The sequence below is a fragment of the Somniosus microcephalus genome, chromosome 23 (genome assembly GCF_052327205.1).
Source record: "Somniosus microcephalus isolate GS21.2 chromosome 23, FLI_Smic_1.0, whole genome shotgun sequence".
Classification (NCBI taxonomy): Eukaryota; Metazoa; Chordata; class Chondrichthyes; order Squaliformes; family Somniosidae; genus Somniosus; species Somniosus microcephalus.
In genome coordinates, this window is record NC_141009.1 from 71,261,991 (window position 1) to 71,274,796 (window position 12,806).

The 12,806-nt window shown below is 53.5% G+C and overlaps 1 protein-coding gene across 1 annotated transcript in view; it reads left to right on the forward strand.

Moving 5' to 3' along the window:
* The window catches only part of mamdc4 (MAM domain containing 4), a 365,757-nt gene that overhangs the window by 179,405 nt on the left and 173,546 nt on the right, over positions 1–12,806 (forward strand). The window contains exon 5 of the mRNA XM_085965967.1: positions 11,355–11,574. Within this exon, the coding sequence (XP_085822093.1) occupies positions 11,355–11,574 (220 nt within the window). The remainder of the gene's footprint in view (positions 1–11,354; positions 11,575–12,806) is intronic.

Genomic DNA, 12,806 nt, shown 5'->3' on the forward strand with positions numbered 1-12,806 from the left:
TAACACCATCACCCAGGGACTGTGTATCTAACACCACCACCCAGGGACTGTGTATCTAACACCATCACCCAGGGACTGTGTATCTAACACCACCACCCAGGGACTGTGTAGCTAACACCATCACCCAGGGACTGTGTATCTAACACCATCACCCAGGGACTGTGTATCTAACACCATCACCCAGGGACTGTGTATCTAACACCACCACCCAGGGACTGTGTATCTAACACCATCACCCAGGGACTGTGTATCTAACACCATCACCCAGGGACTGTGTATCTAACACCACCACCCAGGGACTGTGTATCTAACACCATCACCCAGGGACTGTGTATCTAACACCATCACCCAGGGACTGTGTATCTAACACCATCACCCAGGGACTGTGTATCTAACACTATCACCCAGGGACTGTGTATCTAACACCATCACCCAGGGACTGTGTATCTAACACCACCACCCAGGGACTGTGTATCTAACACCATCACCCAGGGACTGTGTATCTAACACCACCACCCAGGGACTGTGTATCTAACACCATCACCCAGGGACTGTGTATCTAACACCATCACCCAGGGACTGTGTATCTAACACTATCACCCAGGGACTGTGTATCTAACACCATCACCCAGGGACTGTGTATCTAACACTATCACCCAGGGACTGTGTATCTAACACCATCACCCAGGGACTGTGTATCTAACACTATCACCCAGGGACTGTGTATCTAACACCATCACCCAGGGACTGTGTATCTAACACCATCACCCAGGGACTGTGGCCTAGAAATTCAGTATAGCCACTTTTGGTGCGGTAAAGTCGGGCGGGCGCTAAAGTTTGCGCCCGCCGGAAAGTGGAGGCCACTTCGCCGATATTCAGTAGCTTTGGCCAAGGAGTTTGCTCGAGCGCTAAAACTGGCGTTGCACCCCTATCTTTAGGCGCTAAGCCGGCGGTGCAGACTGATAACGCCGAGGCCGGGCGCAGCGCAGGTGCAGTCATGTTTTGATTGACAGCAGACACCCTGGCGCCGGCCAGCTCTTAAAGGGGGAAGGGTCGACTTGGTCTGCTGCCACGCCCTGGATACTGCAGCCCTCCAGCTAGGCCTAAACACTGCTGCTGGAGAGAAATAGCGCCAGCAAGGATGCAGAGGGCCCGTGAGCGAGCGCAGCGCTTCTCTGGCCATGATTTAAAGGTGCTGGTTAGGGGTTTGGAGAAGAGAAGAGATATCTTGTTCCCGGACAGTGGCAAGAAGGCTCCCAAGAGGCTATACAGGAGAGCCTGGAGGGAAATCGGCCACAGGGTCACAGCCAACAGCGATGTCCCCAGGACTGGTGACCAATGCCGGAAAAAGTTTAACGACCTCACTCGGTTGGTCAGGGTGAGTACCCTTTCCAGTGTCCTCCTCATCCTTGCATGTGCACCTCACATTATGGGCAAAGGGACCTCAAAGGCCTAATGGCCAGCCCTCCTCCCGCAGCTATGGCACTGGCAGGATCATCAATAGCACTTTCTGCACTTTACACACTGGCCAAGCTATTCGACCATGGGAGGCAGTGCACACAACAACAGGGCACCACACTGGCCAAGCTATTCGACCATGGGAGGCAGTGCACACACCAACAGGGCACCACACTGTACTTAGAAGCCGTCCTTTCTCTTGCAGGCCAAGCTGGCCGAGAATCTGAAGAGCCGGACTGTCACCGGGGGAGGCCGTGCCCAGTTCCAGGAGCTCAGTGACCTGGAGGAGCGCGTGGGTCGACTCATGGGTGCCCGGGTGATTGGCCCCGTTGCAATTGGAGATGCCGACCCTGTGCTCGGCCCCAATGGTAAGGACATGACCGTTTGGACCTCTCTCGTTCCCCTTGCGCTTCAGATCTACATCCTTTGCCACTGTCCGACCAATGCGCATAATGCCACCACTCATGCCTCCCTCGCTGACGCCCTGTCCTCACTCTAAAGCTACTCTTGTGCCTTCCTGCTTTCAGCTGGTGAGGAGGAGGTCCCTGAAGCTGCGAGTGTCAGTCCCTCGGAAGAGGAGGACGACGAGGAGCAAGAGGAAGGCGGCACATCGGGGGAACCCTCATCTGCGCCAGGGGATGGCAATGGAGGGGACACGTCTTGCCTGGAGGAGAGCCAGGGGGAAGTGTTGCAGGGGGGTGTAGCTCCTGTGCCCAGTGGCGTCCAGCCACGCGGGAAGGGTCGGGCAGCACAGCGGCCTTCTCCCCAGAGGGGGGAAGTGTTGCAGGGGAGTGTAGCTCCTGTGCCCAGTGGCATCCTGCCACACGGGAAGGGTCGGACAGCTCGGCGGCCTTCTCCCCAGAGGGGGGAAGTGTTGCAGGGGAGTGCAGTTGCTGGGCCCAGTGGCGTCCAGCCACGCGGGAAGGGTCGGCCAGCTCGGCGGCCTTCTCCCCAGAGGGAGAGTCCGGCCTCCAGTCCGGAGACGGTCCTCGCCCAGGAGGTGCGCCTCCTTGATCAAATGTCCGCGGACTCGGATCGTCCCCACACCGAGTTCATGGGGGTTGTTGGACGGTTGCCTGAGGCCATTGAGCCCCTGGCTCATAGTGTGGCCGATTTCGGGGCCTCACAGGCCAGGGGTTTCGAACAACTCGCGGCATCACAGGACGCGAGTCGGGCAGAATTCAGGGCATCACAGGACGCGAGTCGGTCCGAATTCAGGGCAGCACAGGCAGCGAGTGGAGAGTTGACGAGTGGTGCCGTGCAGTCACTGGCTGGTCTGATGCGGGCACAGACCAGGGCAGTACGGGTACTCACTGCTGCCACACTCGCTGTGTCACGCACGCATCGCCAGGGCACCCGCCGCGCTGCTGCAGCACAGCGTTCTGGCCTTCACCAGATTGCTGCGCTTGCTGCAGTGCCAGCCCGGCCGACTGCCAGTGTCTCTGGCGACCAGCGAGCGCCTGGCATCAGCCAGCTTGCCCCCATTGCTCCAGCCGCCACTGCCACTCCCCCAGCAAAGCTGCGACGAGCTGCTGGAGAGACGGATGCTGCCCAGCCACAGCTGCAGCAGTCAGCAGCCGGCCCCTCCAGGGCCGGAGCTCGTCTAGGCCGACCCCCAAGGGCATCTGCCGTCATGCATTGTGCCCCTCAGGAGCCTTCCCCCAGCCTTGCAACACCCACAGGGCCCAGGTTGAGGCGGAGCAGCAGGTCGGGCAGGGGCCGGAGAAGCCTGCACAAGGACTCGCCCTCTCGGCACACAAAGTAGAGGGTGTTGCCAAATGTTTGTTTATATGGGGGTGTTTGTGTTCTGTATGGGGGGGGGTTTATTTTGGTAAGGCCGAGGATGAAGGCAAATGTTTTTTTATATGGGGGTGTTTGTGTTCTGTATGGGGGGGTTTGTCTTGGTAAGGCCGAGGATGAAGGCCATTTGGATGGACAAGTTTGGTTATTCCTCCCCAGGTTGTGGGAGTGAGATATGTTTTTGACTGTTTTTTGGGGGTCTTGTCTGTTTTTGGGTTTCATGTGGGAAGGGCCCTGAGTTTGTTCAATAAAGCTTTTTATTTATTCAGCTTGTCCATGTGTGATGTTTCAAGTGGTTGTTGCGTTAACCGGCTGAGGGCTTGCGGAGCGGCTGCATTCATGTGCGTTCATTGCCACAAGCCATTCCCTGACAGGGTGCCTAGAAGTGTCGTTCAATAAGCCGCCGACGGACGGCCCTTGAACCTTGTGGCTCCCTCCTGGGCTGGTACTCCTCCTCCTCCTCCTCCTCCTCCTCCTCATGGTCCTCCTGCTCGTCCTCCTGAGGTGGTGGTCCAACGTGAGGTGGCAGTGCCTGAGTCCTGCGGATAGCCAGGTTGTGCAGCATGCAGCAAACGACGACGAACTGGGAGACTCTATCCGGCGAATACTGTAGAGATCCGCCCGAACGATCCAGGCAGCGGAACCGTTGCTTGAGGACGCCAATCGTTTGCTCTATGATGTTCCTTGTGGCTTGATGGCTTTCGTTGTATGCCTCCTCAGCAGGGGTCCTGGGCGCGCGGAGCGGGGTCATGAGCCAGGTACACAAAGGATAGCCTTTGTCCCCGATAAGCCATCCTCTTGGGGGAGGCTGTGCCTGGAACATGTCAGCCACAGTAGTCTGGCGCAGGATAAATGCATCGTGGCTGCTGCCTGGAAAGTGGGCATTGACAGCTAGGATGCGCTGCCTGTGGTCACACACCAGCTGTACATTGAGGGAATGGTAGCCCTTCCGGTTGCGGTAATCCTCGGCATTGTCGATAGGTGCCCGCATAGCCACATGCGTGCAGTCAATGGCGCCCTGCACCATGGGGAAGTCGGCGATCCTCGCAAATCCGACTGCACGCTGCTCCTGCCTCTCTAGGGTCATGGGGAAGGAGATGAATTGGTGTCTCCTTGCGAAAAGGGCATCGGTGACCTGCCGGATGCAGCGATGCATGGCGAACTGGGAGATGTTCGCTATGTCCCCAGCAGCGGCTTGGAAGGAGCCGCTTGCATAAAAGTTCAGAGCCACCGTGACCTTCACTTCCACCGACAGAGACGTCCTGCACATCAGCTGTGGACGCAGATCTCTGTGAAGCAGCTGGCAGATCTCTGCAACCACCTCCCTTCTGAAGCGCAGCCTCTTAACACAATGCGCGGCAGTCATGGTGAGATAGGACAACTGCTGGCGGTATTCCCTGAGTGGGTAAGGCCTACGTTGCCGACGCCTGATGGCCCCTCTGCGTCTAGGCATGGCTGCCCCTCTCACACAGCGTCTGCGAGCCCTTCGCACATAATGCTGGAACTGAGGGTTGGAACCCCATGCAGCCCCCATAATATACTTGCAAACAGTGAAATCACAATGAGTCAAATTTCCAAGCTCTGGCCAGAAGCCAAAAATACCTCTCCTATGTTGGCCCAAATCAGTAAGGTCTCTTCCTTGGTCTCTGTCCAGAAATCCGTAGCACTAAAGTCATTGCAGCAAAATGGCTGGCCTTTATAGTTCAGTCTAAGTGCCCTTTAATTAGCGCTCCCCGAGGCCCGCAGGGCCTCTGCTGCGTTCCACTTCACAGTTCTTAACAGCGCCACGCCCACATTGGGCGAGCGCCACTGAAGTTCCGGTTTGGGGTGCACAAACGGCGTTGCACGACGAAATGACGTCATAAGCTGCGCGCACAGCTGAGCGCGCGCAAACACTTTGCGCCAGCGCTAAATGTCAACTGAAGTTGGGCGTAGGCGCAGATCGGTTTGCGCCCGGGCGCTAAGTGCCTAGCGCTCGAGATCTACTCCTCCTAAGGCGCTAACGGCTGGCGAACGCAACTGAATTTCTAGGCCTGTGTATCTAACACCATCACCCAGGGACTGTGTATCTAACACCATCACCCAGGGACTGTGTATCTAACACTATCACCCAGGGACTGTGTATCTAACACCATCACCCAGGGACTGTGTATCTAACACTATCACCAAGGGACTGTGTATCTAACACTATCACCCAGGGGCTGTGTATCTAACACCATCACCCAGGGGCTGTGTATCCAACACTATCACCCAGGGACTGTGTATCTAACACCGTCACCCAGGGACTGTGTATCTAACACCATCACCCAGGGACTGTGTATCTAACACCATCACCCAGGGACTGTGTATCTAACACCATCACCCAGGGACTGTGTATCTAACACCATCACCCAGGGACTGTGTATCTAACACCATCACCCAGGGACTGTGTATCTAACACCATCACCCAGGGACTGTGTATCTAACACCACCACCCAGGGACTGTGTATCTAACACCATCACCCAGGGACTGTGTATCTAACACCATCACCCAGGGACTGTGTATCTAACACCATCACCCAGGGACTGTGTATCTAACACCATCACCCAGGGACTGTGTATCTAACACCATCACCCAGGGACTGTGTATCTAACACCATCACCCAGGGACTGTGTATCTAACACCATCACCCAGGGACTGTGTATCTAACACCACCACCCAGGGGCTGTGTATCTAACACCACCACCCAGGGACTGTGTATCTAACACCATCACCCAGGGACTGTGTATCTAACACCATCACCCAGGGACTGTGTATCTAACACTATCACCCAGGGACTGTGTATCTAACACCATCACCCAGGGACTGTGTATCTAACACCACCACCCAGGGACTGTGTATCTAACACTATCACCCAGGGACTGTGTATCTAACACCATCACCCAGGGACTGTGTATCTAACACCATCACCCAGGGACTGTGTATCTAACACCATCACCCAGGGACGGTGTATCCAACACTATCACCCAGGGACTGTGTATCTAACACCATCACCCAGGGACTGTGTATCTAACACCATCACCCAGGGACTGTGTATCTAACACCATCACCCAGGGACTGTGTATCTAACACCATCACCCAGGGATTGTGTATCTAACACCATCACCCAGGGACTGTGTATCTAACACCATCACCCAGGGGCTGTGTATCTAACACCATCACCCAGGGACTGTGGATCTAACACCATCACCCAGGGACTGTGTATCTAACACCATCACCCAGGGACTGTGTATCTAACACCATCACCCAGGGACTGTGTATCTAACACTATCACCCAGGGACTGTGTATCTAACACTATCACCCAGGGGCTGTGTATCTAACACCATCACCCAGGGACTGTGTATCTAACACCATCACCCAGGGATTGTGTATCTAACACCATCACCCAGGGACTGTGTATCTAACACCATCACCCAGGGGCTGTGTATCTAACACCATCACCCAGGGACTGTGGATCTAACACCATCACCCAGGGACTGTATATCTAACACCATCACCCAGGGACTGTGTATCTAACACCATCACCCAGGGACTGTGTATCTAACACTATCACCCAGGGACTGTGTATCTAACACTATCACCCAGGGGCTGTGTATCTAACACCATCACCCAGGGACTGTGTATCTAACACCATCACCCAGGGACTGTGTATCTAACACCATCACCCAGGGACTGTGTATCTAACAGCATCACCCAGGGACTGTGTATCTAACACCATCACCCAGGGACTGTGTATCTAACACCATCACCCAGGGACTGTGTATCTAACACCATCACCCAGGGACTGTGCATCTAACAATATCACCCAGGGACTGTGTATCTAACACTATCACCCAGGGACTGTGTATCTAACACCATCACCCAGGGACTGTGTATCTAACACCATCACCCAGGGACTGTGTATCTAACACTATCACCCAGGGACTGTGTATCTAACACCATCACCCAGGGACTGTGTATCTAACACCATCACCCAGGGACTGTGTATCTAACACTATCACCCAGGGACTGTGTATCTAACACCTTCACCCAGGGACTGTGTATCTAACACCATCACCCAGGGACTGTGTATCTAACACCATCACCCAGGGACTGTGTATCTAACACCATCACCCAGGGGCTGCGTATCCAACACCATCACCCAGGGACTGTGTATCTAACACTATCACCCAGGGACTGTGTATCTAACACCATCACCCAGGGACTGTGTATCTAACACCATCACCCAGGGACTGTGTATCTAACACTATCACCCAGGGACTGTGTATCTAACACCATCACCCAGGGACTGTGTATCTAACACCATCACCCAGGGACTGTGTATCTAACACCATCACCCAGGGGCTGTGTATCTAACACCATCACCCAGGGACTGTGTATCTAACACCATCACCCAGAGACTGTGTATCTAACACTATCACCCAGGGGCTGTGTATCTAACACCATCACCCAGGGGCTGTGTATCTAACACCATCACCCAGGGACTGTGTATCTAACACTATCACCCAGGGACTGTGTATCTAACACCATCACCCAGGGACTGTGTATCTAACACCATCACCCAGGGACTGTGTATCTAACACCATCACCCAGGGACTGTGTATCTAACACCATCACCCAGGGACTGTGTATCTAACACCATCACCCAGGGACTGTGTATCTAACACCATCACCCAGGGACTGTGTATCTAACACCATCACCCAGGGACTGTGTATCTAACACCATCACCCAGGGGCTGTGTATCTAACACCATCACCCAGGGACTGTGTATCTAACACTATCACCCAGGGACTGTGTATCTAACACCATCACCCAGGGACTGTGTACCTAACACCATCACCCAGGGACTGTGTATCTAACACCATCACCCAGGGACTGTGTATCAACACCATCACCCAGGGACTGTGTATCTAACACCATCACCCAGGGACTGTGTATCTAACACCATCACCCAGGGACTGTGTATCTAACACCATCACCCAGGGACTGTGTATCTAACACCATCACCCAGGGACTGTGTATCTAACACCATCACCCAGGGGCTGTGTATCTAACACCATCACCCAGAGACTGTGTATCTAACACCATCACCCAGGGACTGTGTATCTAACACCATCACCCAGGGACTGTGTATCTAACACCATCACCCAGGGACTGTGTATCTAACACCATCACCCAGGGACTGTGTATCTAACACCATCACCCAGGGACTGTGTATCTAACAGCATCACCCAGGGACTGTGTATCTAACACCATCACCCAGGGACTGTGTATCTAACACCATCACCCAGGGACTGTGTATCTAACACCACCACCCAGGGACTGTGTATCTACCACCATCACCCAGGGACTGTGTATCTAACACCATCACCCAGGGGCTGTGTATCTAACACCATCACCCAGGGACTGTGTATCTAACACCATCACCCAGGGACTGTGTATCTAACACCATCACCCAGGGACTGTGTATCTAACACCACCACCCAGGGACTGTGTATCTAACACCATCACCCAGGGGCTGTGTATCTAACACCATCACCCAGGGACTGTGTATCTACCACCATCACCCAGGGACTGTGTATCTAACACCATCACCCAGGGACTGTGTATCTAACACCATCACCCAGGGACTGTGTATCTAACACCATCACCCAGGGACTGTGTATCTAACACCATCACCCAGGGACTGTGTATCTAACACCATCACCCAGGGGCTGTGTATCTAACACCATCACCCAGGGACTGTGTATCTAACACCATCACCCAGGGACTGTGTATCTAACACTATCACCCAGGGACTGTGTATCTAACACCATCACCCAGGGACTGTGCATCTAACACCATCACCCAGGGACTGTGTATCTAACACCATCACCCAGGGGCTGTGTATCTACCACCATCACCCAGGGACTGTGTATCTAACACCATCACCCAGGGACTGTGTATCTAACACCACCACCCAGGGACTGTGTATCTAACACCATCACCCAGGGGCTGTGTATCTAACACCATCACCCAGGGACTGTGTATCTAACACCATCACCCAGGGACTGTGTATCTAACACTATCACCCAGGGACTGTGTATCTACCACCATCACCCAGGGACTGTGTATCTAACACCATCACCCAAGGACTGTGTATCTAACACCATCACCCAGGGGCTGTGTATCTACCACCATCACCCAGGGACTGTGTATCTAACACCATCACCCAGGGACTGTGTATCTAACACCACCACCCAGGGACTGTGTATCTAACACCATCACCCAGGGGCTGTGTATCTAACACCATCACCCAGGGACTGTGTATCTAACACCATCACCCAGGGACTGTGTATCTAACACCTTCACCCAGGGGCTGTGTATCTAACACCATCACCCAGGGACTGTGTATCTAACACCATCACCCAGGGACTGTGTATCTAACACCATCACCCAGGGGCTGTGTATCTACACCATCACCCAGGGACTGTGTATCTAACACCATCACCCAGGGACTGTGTATCTAACACCACCACCCAGGGACTGTGTATCTAACACCATCACCCAGGGGCTGTGTATCTAACACCACCACCCAGGGACTGTGTATCTAACACTATCACCCAGGGACTGTGTATCTAACACCATCACCCAGGGACTGTGTATCTAACACCATCACCCAGGGACTGTGTATCTAACACCATCACCCAGGGACTGTGTATCTAATACCATCACCCAGGGACTGTGTATGTAACACCATCACCCAGGGACTGTGTATCTAACACTATCACCCAGGGACTGTGTATCTAACACCATCACCCAGGCACTGTGTATCTAACACCATCACCCAGGGACTGTGTATCTAACACCATCACCCAGGGACTGTGTATCTAACACCATCACCCAGGGACTGTGCATCTAACACTATCACCCAGGGACTGTATATCTAACACCATCACCCAGGGACTGTGTATCTAACACTATCACCCAGGGACTGTGTATCTAACACCTTCACCCAGGGACTGTGTATCTAGCACCATCACCCAGGGACTGTGTATCTAACACCTTCACCCAGGGACTGTGTATCTAACACCATCACCCAGGGACTGTGTATCTAACACCATCACCCAGGGACTGTGTATCTAACACCATCACCCAGGGACTGTGTATCTAACACTATCACCCAGGGACTGTGTATCTAACACTATCACCCAGGGACTGTGTATCTAACACCATCACCCAGGGACTGTGTATCTAACACCATCACCCAGGGACTGTGTATCTAACACCATCACCCAGGGACTGTGTATCTAACACCTTCACCCAGGGACTGTGTATCTAACACTATCACCCAGGGACTGTGTATCTAACACTATCACCCAGGGACTGTGTATCTAACACCTTCACCCAGGGACTGTGTATCTAACACCATCACCCAGGGACTGTGTATCTAACACTATCACCCAGGGACTGTGTATCTAACACCATCACCCAGGGACTGTGTATCTAACACCATCACCCAGGGACTGTGTATCTAACACCTTCACCCAGGGACTGTGTATCTAACACTATCACCCAGGGACTGTGTATGTAACACCATCACCCAGGGACTGTGTATCTGACACCATCACCCAGGGACTGTGTATCTAACACTATCACCCAGGGACTGTGTATGTAACACCATCACCCAGGGACTGTGTATCTAACACTATCACCCAGGGACTGTGCATCTAACACCATCACCCAGGGACTGTGTATCTAACACCATCACCCAGGGACTGTGTATCTAACACCATCACCCAGGGACTGTGTATCTAACACTATCACCCAGGGACTGTGTGTCTAACACCATCACCCAGGGGCTGTGTATCTAACACCATCACACTGATGGGGATGAGGTGAGGTCCACCCTGCGATGAACTCAGCCTCCCACCTTACCTGATCTGCAGTTATATCTGATGCTGAGTCTGTCTGTGCCACGGAGGCCACGGGATCCAGTTGCCCTGATTGTGCTTACACCCTTTGACACATAGTGACCATTCTGAGACTGACATTAATGATCCCATCGTTTGCAGCTAATCTTTGAAGCGACTCAGCAAGGCAGTTCTGGAGATATTGCCATCGATGATGTGGCTGTTGTGGGAGGAGCGTGTGAAGTTCAGGGGCTGTGCTCCTTTGAGGCTAACGCCTGTCAGTTCACATCGACGGGAACACAGACGTGGCAGCGGCAGATCGGTGACCCCGGAACCATCTCCAACAGGCCTGTCATCGACCACACAACAGAGACCTCTGAAGGTGACAATATGCTCCTGGGCCCCTCACGCTTAACTTACACATTCTTCCATTGTATCTATTTCAATCTCTTTTTTACTTATAAAGTTATAACCAGAAAGTGCCGGGTGGTACACTGGGTCACACACTGTCCTCTCACACTCTGGGACAGTGGGTCACACACTGTCATTTCACACTCTGGGACAGTGGGTCACACACTGTCCTCTCCCACTCTGGGACAGTGGGTCACACACTGTCATTTCACACTCTGGGACAGTGGGTCACACACTGTCCTCTCACACTCTGGGACAGTGGGTCACACACTGTCATTTCACACTCTGGGACAGTGGGTCACACACTGTCATTTCACACTCTGGGACAGTGGGTCAGACACTGTCCTCTCACACTCTGGGACAGTGGGTCACACACTGTCATTTCACACTCTGGGACAGTGGGTCACACACTGCCCTCTCACACTCTGGGACAGTGGGTCACACACTGTCATTTCACACTCTGGGACAGTGGGTCAGACACTGTCCTTGCTCACTCTGGGACAGTGGGTCAGACACTGTCCTTTCACACTCTGGGACAGTGGGTCAGCCTCTGTCCTTTCACACTCTGGGACAGTGGGTCACACACTGTCCTTTCACACTCTGGGACACTGGGTCACACACTGTCCTTTCACACTCTGGGACAATGGGTCACAAAGTGTCCTTTCACACTCTGGGACAGTGGGTCACACCCTGTCCTTTCACACTCTGGGACAGTGGGTCGCACACTGTCCTTTCACACTCTGGGACAGTGGGTCAGATACTGTCCTTTCACACTCTGAGACAGTGGGTCACACACTGTCCTTTCACACTATGGGACAGTGGGTCACACTCTGTCCTTTCACACGCTGGGACAGTGGGTCAGGCACTGTCCTTTCACAGTCTGGGACAGTGGGTCAGACACTGTCCATTCACACTCTGGGACAGTGGATTAGACACTGTCCTTTCACACTCAGGGACAGTGGGTCAGACACTGTCCTTTCACACTCTGGGACAGTGGGTCAGACACTGTCCTTTCACAGATTGGGACAGTGGGTCACACACTGTCCATTTAGACACTGGGACAGTGGGACAGCCTCTGTCCTTGCACACTCTGGGACAGTAGGTCACACACTGTCCTTTCACACTCTGGGACACTGGGTCACACACTGTCCTTTCACACTCTGGGACAATGGGTCACAAAGTGTCCTTTCACACTCTGGGACA